This window comes from Monodon monoceros, unplaced genomic scaffold, assembly GCF_005190385.1.
Source record: "Monodon monoceros isolate NGI ecotype Baffin Bay Population unplaced genomic scaffold, NGI_Narwhal_1 Super_Scaffold_5, whole genome shotgun sequence".
Taxonomy (NCBI): Eukaryota; Metazoa; Chordata; class Mammalia; order Artiodactyla; family Monodontidae; genus Monodon; species Monodon monoceros.
The window spans coordinates 90,480,552-90,493,077 of NW_021703782.1; the positions used below are offsets into that span (position 1 = coordinate 90,480,552).

Genomic DNA, 12,526 nt, shown 5'->3' on the forward strand with positions numbered 1-12,526 from the left:
TGATTAAAACGCAAATGAAAGTCTCAGATACCTGGGCATCATCTGTGATGTTGTTTGGATAGATGGGGGCCATTCCTTGAGAAAACAAAGGGACATGGAGGAAAAGCGCTAACATATGAAAAGATGTGAGAATCAGCACACTGGAGTTTTAGTCCTGGCTCTGTCACTAGTTTCCTGTTTGATAATCCGCTCATCTGTACCATGAGGGGTTTGGACTTGGTTAATCTGAAGGTCTCTTACAGCGTGAACCATCTGTGGGTGTTTTTTTTTTTCTTTTTTATAAAATTTTAAACTTATTTTTGGTTGCGTTGGGTCTTCATTGCTGTGTGTGGGCTTTCTCTAGTTGTGGTGAGCGGGGTCTACTCTTTGTTGTGGTGCGCGGGCTTCTCATTGTGGTGGCTTCTCTTGTTGCAGAGCATGGGCTCTAGGTGCGTGGGCTTCAGTTGTTGTGGTGTGCGGGCTTCAGTAGTTGTGGCACGCGGGCTCAGTAGTTGTGGCTCATGGGCTCTAGAGTGCAGGCTCAGTAGTTGCGGCGCACGGGCTTAGTTGCTCTGCGGCATGTGGGATCTTCCCGGACCAGGGCTCGAACCCGTGTCCCCTGAATTGGCAGGTGGATTCTTAACCACTGCGCAACCAGGGAAGACCTCGTCTATGGTTTTTATTTATGGCATCGGTTTAGGATTCATTTTCTGCATACAGAGATCAGAGGAAACAGTCTCTTCCTTAAGGATTGAGCTATCTAGGAAGAATACTGGGTCAGTCTTATTCATCATCAGAGAAGGATGCAGGTTGAAGGATTTAATGAATGCCACAGGGTGTTTCTCCACCAGCTATCACAGATGCCCAGAAACTTGTCTGTCAACCAGCATTGATTGAGCATCAATTTTTGTGCCTATACTAAGTATGAGGGAGACAATCTTTAAGGCACTCAATCTCGTGGGAGAGAAGGAAATAAATATTATTTGTAAACATTTATTATTTTGATTTCTCAGAAAAGCTTTCTCCCCGTCCCATTTCAGGGAATTATACTCCACTTTTCTTTCTTCAGTGAATTGTCAGTCTCTTCTGCCCTTTACCCAAAGGTATGGTAAAAGTTTTAGCAAAATGACTTTTCACGTTAGTATAACATGACCTAACCTAGGATCACCATTGACTGATCGATCTATGGTGGGCCCATGAATCAATGTGGACTCGTGACTTCTTCTCCTGGATTTTTAAACTGGGTCAGCACACTATTTCTGTAGATGCTGGAGTGTGACAGGTAAAATGTGGGCTCTATAAGCAGTTCTGTCCTTCCGTGCGAACTGAACAGCAGAGGAAAGCACTCTGCAGCAAGAGAGCCATGGAGAAGATTCTGGAGAGAGGAGGTGAGACGGGAGGTGAGAGACTTCAGATGGCTTTCAAGAACTCAGTCTGGTCGTCCTGATGCTGAGCCAACCCACGTCTTTGGGTTCCATACACGATCCCATTATTGTGATAACAGATTCCTTTCTTTGCTTAAGCCAGTTAGAGTTGCAGTAAGAGAGTCCTAGCTAATTCAGGTCTCCTAGAAAAACCCATCACAGCATAAGGAGGGACAGGGGGGCTACTGAGGCCTCTGGGTTGACCTTTCCTTGAATGTGGGAAATGCCTCTAAGGTGAATTTGCCATCACTTTTTTGGATTCCTTTATCAACCTTTTGTGTAAAAAAATCTAGAAGATTGTGTTATCTTTATTAATAGACAGTATTTTAACATAAGCTGATAACTACCCTTCCCTTGGTCAAGAAAAAGCTCCTTTGACCCTTGAACAATGTCGGGGTTAGGGGCGCTGACCCTCTCAGCAGTCAAAAATTGGTGTACAACTTTACATTTGGTCAGTCATCTGCTGTTGTGGCTCTGTATCCACAGAGTCAACCAGATCGTGTGCACTGTACTGTGGATTTATTGCAAAAAATCTGCATACAGGTAAACAAATCCATGTTGTTCAAGGGTCAACTGTATTTTGATATTAGGGAATCACGCAAACGCTGAGTTTCCTTTTCTTATCTGTAAAATGAAGTAGTTGAAACATAAAGTCTAAAATTATAAGAATGTTACAAATACTTCCTGTTCCTTTTTGAGTCACTGTCATTCTTACTCCTTTTATTTTCTCTCTCTCTCTCTTCTACTCTTTGCTCTCTTTTTTCCCAGCAATTCTCTCCAGTTTGACTTCAAGCTCTTTCGACTCTGCTCTCAGGTAAAATGATCATCTTTATCTTGGAAACTTCTAAGTATACTTGTACAATCCAAATTTGTCCTTTTGGGTTCAGTTTTTTTTTTCTCTGCAGAGATGGCATATGTTTGAGGTGATATGAAGAAATTCATGGGCATGAGACAGATTTTTTTGTTAATTAAGTTTGTATTTAGATAGATTTTTGTCTTTGCAAGTTGACTTTGATATTCCAATCGAAATGAAATAAAAGGACATGGAAAAATAAAAGCTCTTTTCAGTTAACTTTCAAAAATCAATATGGAAATATCCATTTGTTTTTAATGATTCCTATAAGATGGAAGTAAATATACAAAATACAAATCTAAGTGATGTAATACAATGATGTATATTAAAAGTTTTAAAATAGAGCTGGTGCTGTTCCAACACTGCAATATTTGTGACGACAATGTTTTAATATTGAAAATATTTTGTCAGTGGTATGATGCAATATGTAATCAGAATGGCATGTTACTGGCATAAAAACAGATGCATAGATCAATGAAACAGAATAGAGAACCCAGAAATAAATCCACACGTATATGGTCAGTTAACTTACAACAAAAGAGCCAAGAATATACAATGGGGAAAGGACAGTCTCTTCGATAAATGGTACTGGGAAAACTGGACAGCCACATGCAAAAGGATGAAAGTAGACCATTATCTTACACCATACACAAAAATCAACTCAAAATGAATTAAAGATTTGAATGTAAGACTTGAAACCTTAAAACTCCTAGAAGAAAACATAGGTGGTAGGCTCCTTGACGTCAGCCTTGGCATGATTTTTTCTGGATTTGACACCAAAAACAAAGGCAACAGAAGCAAAAATAAACAAGTGGGACTACATCCAACTAAAAAGATTTTGCACAGCACAGAGAAGCATCAGCAAAATGAAAAGTCAATCTACTGAACGGGAGAAAATATTTGCCAACCATATGTCTTGTAAGGGGTTAACATCCAAAAAATATAAAGAACTCATACAACTCAAGAGCAAAAAAAACTCCATCTGATTAAAGAATGGGCCGAGGACCCAAACAGACATTTTTCCATAGAAGACACACAGAAGGCCAACAGGTAGGTACATGAAAAGACGCTCAACATCCCCAATCATCGGGAAACACAAATTAAAACTACAATTAGACATCATCTCACACCTATTAGAATGGCTATTATCAAAAAAACAAGAAATAACAAGCATTGTTGAGGATGTAGAGAAAAGGAAACCCTTGTGCACTACTGGTGGGAATGTAAATTGGTAAAGCCACTGTAGAAAACAGTATGGAGGTTCCTCAAAGAAGTTAAAATAAAACTACCATATGATCCTGCAATTCCACTTCTGGGTATTGAACTGAAGAAAACAAAAACACTAACTCTAAAAGATATCTGCACCCCCGTGTTCATTTCAGCATTATTTACAATAGCCAAGACATGGAAACAACCTAAGTGTCCATCAATGGATAAATGGATAAAGAAAATATGTGTGTGTGTACACACACACACCCCTACACACCACAATGGAATATTATTAAGCCATAAAAAGAATGAAATCTTGCCAACTCTGACAACATGGATGGACCTTGAGGGCATTATGCTAAGTGAAATGAGTCAAAGAAAGACAAATACCGTATGATCTCGCTTGTATGTAGAATTTAAAACCAAAACCCAAACCAAACTTACAGATACACAGAACAGGTGGGTGGTCGCCAGAGGTAGCGGTGGGGGTAGCAGGTGAGCAAAATGGGTGAAAGAAGTCAAAAGGTACAAACTTCCAGTTATAAAATAAATGTCATGGGGATGTAATGTATAACATGGCAATTATAATTAATAATGCTGTATAGCACATTTGATGTTGCTAAGACAGTAGATCTTAAAGGTTCTCATCACAAGAAAAACATTTTATAACTATGTACATGGACTTACATAGTTAACTAGACTTATTGTGGTGATCACTGTGCAATATATACATACAAATATTGAATCACTATGTTGTACTAATATACTAAACTAATATAATGTATGTCCATTACACCTCAATAAAAAAGTTTAAATTATTATTTTCTAAAAATTATTTCAAACTATTTCTCCTTTGATTTATTTTTGTGATAATCTTTTCTCAACTATGATATTTATCTGGTTAGAAATGAGAAACCAATTGCTAGAACATATTTTTACATAAATTTTCTTGTAGTCCATTAAATACTGACTATATATACCATAAAAAATATGAAACAAAAATTTTGACTTTAAAAATAAACATTCCTTATCAATTTCAATTCTATTTTTTATTATAAACAGGAATAGAAATGAACATCAATAAAACATATTGAGTTTGTTATTTATTTGCATCCTTGCATATGAAGGGTGAAATCTTCTTTTCAAGAAGGCAGTTAATTGATTTGTTTAATTAACGCTTTTTCCTTTTTTTGGGCGGGGGGAAAATATGGAACACTTCACAGATTTGCAAGTCCTCCTTATGCAGGGGCTATGCTAATCTCTGTGTTGTTCCAATTTTAGTATATGTGCTGTAACACATATGTGTTTTTGAGAAATCATTGTTTTATTTGTCAATCCTTAACTAATACTTCTTCATTTGGTTTTAGTTCAAATTTAGGGAATATCTCAAAATGGATAGTTTTGGATACAAAATGCTTACATTCAAACTAGAGGTACCTTCTGGCTCTTGAGACAACTTAACTAACTTGAATTTCAGTCTCCTTAATTAAGTTACAGATAAATAGTAGTTTTTGGTTGTCTTACCTGGAACAGTCATGTCCTGTCCAAGCCGAGAGACAATGGCATCGGTTTGGTCTTACGCATTTTCCACCATTTAAGCAGGGAGACTGGCAAACAGCTGGGATGAGAAATTCATGTATTTATTTAATGAATACTGAGCAATTCTGTAGATGCCCATGAAGGCAGGCAGAATAAGATTTGACTCTGCTTTCTGCTCCAGCCGCCACCATTCCTCATGGACTGCATCCTGCTACTTTGCTCAACCTCATGTCATTATGTGGTACCACCTCCCTTTTTCCTTCCAACTGAGTCCATTTTCATATTTAAGCCCCAGGTTAAGTTCTACCTACATACTGAAACCTTTGCTGATAACTCAGTGGACTGATTTTTCTCTTTAATCTTTTTATTTGTTCAACCAATTTGACACATACTGTTTTGAACTGTAAATTATTCAAATACTTGATGAGACTGTAAGTCTCTGGAGGGAGCCAGCACTGAACTCTATGACCGATGAAGTCATTACATCAGACATCAACCCTTACAACAGATCAGGCACGCAGATTGTCTAACATGACAGATGATTCAAAAGCCCTTTGTGTTTGCTAGGAAACGTATTTCATGGCTTTTACCATTGGAATTACAGAACCCGGGGTAGAGTTAAAAATTAGCCACAGGTGAAACCCTGACTGAACACCCAGAGATTTACTACGCAGACAACGTTCTCACAAGTCCTTAGTCTCAGAGTCAAACACTTCATCTGCATGAATCTATCTGTTAAAAAACCTAAGGACACTAAAACCTGATGAAGACCAGTCCGTTTAACGTACCAAAGAAAACATAAAATGTCTGTTGGGAGAAAGCTGGAAACGAGACACATTTAAGTCTCATGATTTCAGCCTCATTATAGCTTGGAAAGAGCAGGCTTCCCCAGAGGAAAAACTCATCTTTGGTGAGAGATAAAGAAATGTCACTTCTCTAATCACTCATTCATAAAATATGGGGAAATGTCAGCAATCCAGGCACTGGATAAGCACTGAGAGAGGACAAGATGGAAAACACCAACCTTTGCCCTTAGCTTTCTTGACGAGCAAGCTAACAGAATGAGCGTATTTGCAATATAACAAAAAGGAAATTATGAAATAAAGCAGGGTTAAAAATAGCAAAAATAAAACCCAATCATCCACAACTAATTCTCCATATCTGCTTGCTAATGTATATTTAAAAAAATTACTCTTTTTCAAGAGCATGATGATTTAGTGGTACCTGACTGTACTAACAAATTTTTTTATTATTTTCACTTCTCTGTCTAAAAGCCTAACACTTTCCTCCTTCCTTATAACATGGGTGCCCCCAACGTTCTATTCTGGGCCACCTTCTCATGCTACATGTCTTCTGCAAAGACTTACTTTTTCTCCCCCATGAATGTTTTCCAATGATGACTGACATATTCCTATCTTCAATGTAGATGAGTCTTCTGGGAACCTAAACCATCATCCAATTGCCTGTCAGACCTCTCCCTTTTATGTTCCATTGGGCCCTCAAACTCAGCATGTCCTTACTTACTTAACTCCTTTTCTGTACCTTCAAACCTGTTCCTCTTGGGTTCTCTGTCTCAAGGGTAGAAGTGGCACCGCCTTCCACTCAGGGGCCCAAACTGGAAATATCAGTCTTGACTCCTTTCAGACCTTTCCTCCTACAATACATCTATAACCAAGTAGTGTTGACTCATCTCCCTAACTTCTCTCTAATCCATCCTTTTTGGTCGTCCTCATTTCTCTAGACTTCATAACCTCTTGCCAATTCTGCTTTGATAACTCCCTAACAAGTCTCCCTAATTTAAGTCTTGCTTTCCGCCCTTCTCCATACTGCTGCCAAAATCATTTTTCAGAAAGAAAATCTGATCACATGATTTTCCTGCTTAAGACCCTTTAGTGGCTTCTGTGGCTCAGAAGACATAATCCAGCATCTTGAAATTGGCATGCGACGCGCTTCCTAATCTGGCTCTGCCCATCTTTACAGCTTCATTTCCAGCCACACCCCTCCACTGCCTCGGTGGCTTCAGCTCTATTTTGCTGATCACATTTGTGCTGCTCTTCTACGCCTTTGGCTAGAACGAGCCCCTCCTGGTGACTCCTCTTCCTTTGATTCTGTGCTTGGAAAGTCTTTTCTGAATGTCTGCACTTGGGTGGTTTACCCATCTTCACTGTTGTCCTTTTAGAGAATTCAGTTAGCCTCTAGTCACCTACTTATAGGCCACTCTGTATCCCTTCTTATTTTCTACATTGGATTCTGGAGGGCAGGAGCTCCTGTTTTATACACTTTTGTATATTTAATATCAATACTTAGTGGGTATAAGTGGGATATGGGCTGAGGTAGCTGCAGCAAGATTGAAAAAAAAAGACTATACGGCTCATGTCATTAAGGTGCTTAATGTCAGTTAGGGAGCTAAGGAGCTAAAAGAAATACAAATAAAACAGATCAACTGAGCTTTAAATGGCATGGTTCTAGCTAATTGTGTAATATCTATAGACATGGGATGTTAGAAGATAGATTATCGTGGTAGAGAGCAAGTTTAGGGACAAGAGGAAACTTAGGCAGGGCTTTGGAGGTTGGGTCAAGTTCCAATAGGTAGAGGAAGCCACACCTGCAGGGGACAGGATGTGACTGGCAGGATGGGAAGTAAGCTGTATCAGGTGTGCTGACGCCAGTCTGAGAGTCAGAAGAACTTGGGCTGGATGTGAAGACAACAGGCAGCCATCTTAGGTTCTTAAAAAGGGCAATTCATGCCCAAGGTAGTGTGTAATGGTGTTGTTTTCGAAAAGGAGATGGGAAGGTCAAGTAGCAGACTCTGGCGGTGATCCAAAGGAGAGGTCTTTTACTAGCTGGTGATAGTGGGGATAGAGTAAGATGCAAGAGATACTGTGCAGGAAGGAACAGAAGGAGTGCTGACACTGGTAATCTCAGATGAAGGGGAGGGAGAGTGGAGGATGTCTCCATCTGGAAGCATGATACCACCACCTGCAGAGATAAGATGCCTGGGAAAGGGCAAGGCTGGTTTGCAGGTAGCTTCAATTTTGTATGCATGAGAGATATAGATAAATACCAAGGTTGATTTGTAATAAAGAAATACCAAACAGATTGCTATAAGAGTTTCAAATAAAAGCTTCAAATTTAGCCTCCGGTATCACATTTTTCCTTTCCTACACTCATGGATGCTTCACTTTTGGCTTTATGTGGGGTAGATGCACATCTGATTTTGCCTTTCACTACCATTTCCCTGGCTTACTTATTAATAGTGCCCCTTTCATTCTCAAAAACGTCCCAGTCTGGAGGCTAAATTATATGGTCACCCCAGCCTCAGAGCTCATGACAAGCTCTGGTGTCAGCTAGCCTGTTCTACTTTACAATTAACCTCACTAGGAGGTGGTATACATATTATTTACAGGAGGAATAGTGGAGTGTTAAATAAATATAGCAAGTTCTTTGCTTTTAATAGTTGCCTGAAAATTAGGACATTAAAAAGGTAAAAAAATCTATCATTTTAAACTGTTTGATTTATTAGACAATTACTGAAAATCCTATCACATGCAGGCACTATGCTAGGTACTGAAGATATAAAGATCACACAGGAATATCCCTGCCCTCAGGTGGCATATAATCTAGTGAGGGCAGGGAAAGATCAATAACTAAGCAATTAAACAGATATCAAAGTACAGTGGGATAAATGCCCGTATCTGAGATAGACAAGGGTTACTAAGGGGACATGTTTGTCACCAACAAATCAACAACAGTTTGTTACTGTCTTCCATGATAAGGAACCCATCTCTTGTTGAGTTTTTTCACTTTAACTTAAATTGTATTTACTTAGAGCCTTGTTCTTTCTAGATAGGTACTTTGAATTTAGTGATTTAGCTTCATAGAGATTAAAATAAATATTCTTCCAAACTTCTGCATTATGTTTCCTCTACATTCTGCAAAATAGAGCAAATGACATGAAGAAGGCTGACAACTGAGTCGACTCAGATGCTCTTTTTTGTCACACGACCCCGAGAGGTGTCTCTGAGGCAGCCATAGGTTCAGCATTGAGACCGCCATTCAAGGGACCACCTTGAGGAATGATATATATATATATGTATTTTTTTGGATCTTTTCAACCAAGATCCCATGCGGCATGCGGGATCTTAGTTCCCCGACCAGGGATTGAACCCATGACCCCTGCATTGGAAGCGTGGAATCTTAACCACTGGACCGCCACAGAAGTCCTTTGAGGAATTCTTGAGAAATTCCGATACCCTTTTGTTCTGCTGCCACCTCTGAATCTAAGTCGCACTCATCAGTGTCCTCTAGGGCTTCACGGAGTCAAGTCACCAAGAAAACAAACCATGAGAGGAGGCCTACCTGTGTGACAGCGGGACCCTGTCCAGCCAGTTGGACAGTCACACTGATAAGGTGCCACACAGCGACCGCCGTTCAGACAGGGAAGAATGCAGATTGCTAGAAAGGAGATCCAAAAGGATTTGATCAAAACACAAACACTCAGATATGTTCAACTGTTCAAAAAACATTTTCCAGGAGGAGTAAAACCTTGGATGACCCACTAGATAATCTTCCGTATGTGCTCTGTTTATTAATCAGTATCATTGGGAAGACACAATCCAGAAAGTCAGTCTGGACCCTCTACCTGATGTAATGACTCTAATGCCAAATGCACTCTTTCCGAGAGGACACACCGTAATCGATGCCTGCTAAGTGCTTTGCTTTCTCTTCACAAACTAAGCAGAATGTTCTCCATTTGTTATCGTTTCAAATTTCCATTACAAATTACATAAAATGCTCTAAGAGGGTTTGGCTACCTCGAGATTCTCTTCTTGCCTTTAATTAAATGTGAGAATGGGAGTCAGATAAGCTCTTCCGTGGGCTGGTGTTGGCAACACATTAGTAGTGATGGGACAGCTCAGCCTTTATTTTCTTGGAGCTGAGGCCCGATGGTGACTGAATGAGGCCTCCCCTACACCCTCCACGGCAATCACTTCTCCTACTAGAAATTACTGAGCTCTGTAAAGAGGCGTAGTCTGTTTCAAAGGAGTGAGACTGTCTACTGGCTTGGTACTCAAAGCACGGTTCTCAAACCCAAAACGTTGGTATTATGTAGGACTTGGCTAGAAGTGCAGAATCTCAGGTCCCAACCCAGATCTACCAAATCAGAACCCGCATTGAACGTCTCCCAGGTGTTTTGTATGCACAGTAAAGCTTGGGAAGGCCTGCTCTAATGCATTACCAGCACATGTTCAGTGAACTAAGCCAAGCCTGTTGTTACCCCAGGGTAAATGCTTCCCGAGTCTCTGGATCCTTAGCATTATAGCAGGCCATGTGTGGGAGCCCTAAGTGGGAAGGCAGGATTGGAGAGAAGAAGAAGGAAAAATGCAATTCTCTTCTTTCTGAATCACTGTGAGAACACTTGCTTTGGTGAGCTGTTAGCAGCCTAAATTGATTTCCATCCTATATTTTCCTTTCTAGATTAGTTGAAATAGTTACACTTTAGAATCTCTTATAAAATGTCTGGCCTTAAAAAGAACTGATATAGACCAATGGCCATCACGTTAGTGACTCAATGTGATTTACACATTCCCAGTGAAACATGAAATCATTTTATCCATACATATATATTTTTTAAGATATTGAAACAAAGTATAGTTTAGACATTAAAAGAAATTAAAACTATTCATTTACATTCTTTTGGAAATTCAAATTTAAATGCATTTCCATGAGGATCGAAATTCTATGTTAATTTATCAAGCACTGTATAGATATGAGAGTACCAACTTTCCTTACTTTCTTAATTGGGAAGAGCTACACTTAATTAATGGTGGGCTCCAAATCTTACCTGAAAAGTACAATGTTATGCAATGCCACGAATTTATACCAACTGTAGCAATGAGTGGCACAGAACATAAACAGAAGTGAGATAAAGGAAGACCAAGGTTGTGGAACCCTCTATTATAAGCTCCTTCCCAAGAAGATTCTTGGAAATCTGTGCCAGGAGGCAGATGAAGACAGCTTTGGATGGATCTTGATAACTGTATTTTTCAAGATCACTGATATTCTAGATGTTCTGCAACTAAATGACATATGTAAATCAGCCCTTGGCCCTCTGTCTGGTCTGCTATGGGATTTAAGCCAGTGAATTTCTGCCACTAGTCAAGCCAGCTCCTGGTAACTCCCCTGAGTTGGCAACTTCTAGACTAACCACTGGGACTCAAAGTAAGATTTGAGGGCAGACTCACGCTCTTCACAGAGACGCCCCATCCAGCCGTCTGGACAGGAACAAGCATTTGGGCGTTGGCAGATACCTCCATTCTGACATGGGAACCGACATACAGCTGGAAAACAAGCAGAATGAGTCATAAATCTAGGGAATTATGGAAGGGTGATTGTCAGAAAATAGGACTGATTATTTACATTTCATGGTATTTCCCTGAATCGAGTTTTAAGGAAGAGAAACAAAACCCAATCTCAAGATTCGGTTGGGGATGAGCATGAGGGGCTCAGGAGGGGCATAAACAAGCTTGGGTAGTTCTGAGACTGTAACTACCAACGTTTTCATAATTTGAGGATTCAGGGCAGGAGGGAACAAGGCGGTTTATATAAAAAGATAGTCTCTTTTGATCTGGACCAGGGGAAGTGCCCTTCTAGAAGATGCGAAAATTCTCTTCCAAAGGAGGCCTTTGATGGCCGGTAGCTCTTTGGTGATACCACTGTCTCACACTATCTTAAACAAGTGAGGAAACAAACAAACAAGTAAGCAAACACACAACTTTCATTTGACTTCTGACTTTAAGTGACACCTGGGCTATTCTTTGAGGATACCACCTCCTCAGCCTCCCTCTGAAGAGGAGTTTGCACACACTCTTACAACCCATGTGTTGGTGATCTCATTTCTCACTGCTGCTTCCAGACAATTAATCTCCTTTCTCTTGCAATAACCCTTGCTTCTTTTGAGGCTCATGCCTTTCACTCACTGATTTCCTCAATTCTCCCTGCCCCCAAAGTCACTGAAGACTTTGGCATTTTTGACTTAAGACATGACACCATAAAACTCCTAGAAGAGAACATTAGCAAAACATTCTCTGACATAAATTGTAGCACTATTTTCTCAGGTCAGTTTCCCAAGGCAAAAGAAATAAAAGCAAAGCTAAACAAATGGTACCTAATCAAACCTATAAGCTTTTGCATAGCAAAGGAAACCATAAGCAAGATGAAAAGACAACCTACGGGCTGGGAGAAAATATTTGCAAATGATGCTACCGACAAGGGCTTAATTTCCAAAATATACAAACAGCCCATACAACTCAATATCAAAAAAACCAACAACCTAATTTAAAAATGGGCAGAAGACCTAAATAGACATTTCTCCAAAGAAGACACACAGATGGCCAACAGGCACATGAAAAGATGCTCAACATCACTAGTTATTAGAGAAATGCAAACCAAAACTACAATGAGTTATCACCTCACACTGGTCAGAATGGCCATCATCAAAAGGTCTACAAATAATAAACGC

The 12,526-nt window shown here is 39.8% G+C and overlaps 1 protein-coding gene and 1 pseudogene across 1 annotated transcript in view; both read right to left on the reverse strand.

The window, feature by feature from the left end:
* Positions 1–12,526, reverse strand: part of SVEP1 (sushi, von Willebrand factor type A, EGF and pentraxin domain containing 1) — a 183,607-nt gene that overhangs the window by 345 nt on the left and 170,736 nt on the right. Inside the window, exons 45-47 of the mRNA XM_029202810.1 lie at positions 11,250–11,345; positions 9,364–9,459; positions 4,990–5,083 (exon numbers count right to left, since the gene is read on the reverse strand). Of these exons, the coding sequence (XP_029058643.1) occupies positions 4,990–5,083; positions 9,364–9,459; positions 11,250–11,345 (286 nt within the window). The remainder of the gene's footprint in view (positions 1–4,989; positions 5,084–9,363; positions 9,460–11,249; positions 11,346–12,526) is intronic.
* Positions 4,667–4,763, reverse strand: LOC114884914 (annotated as a pseudogene).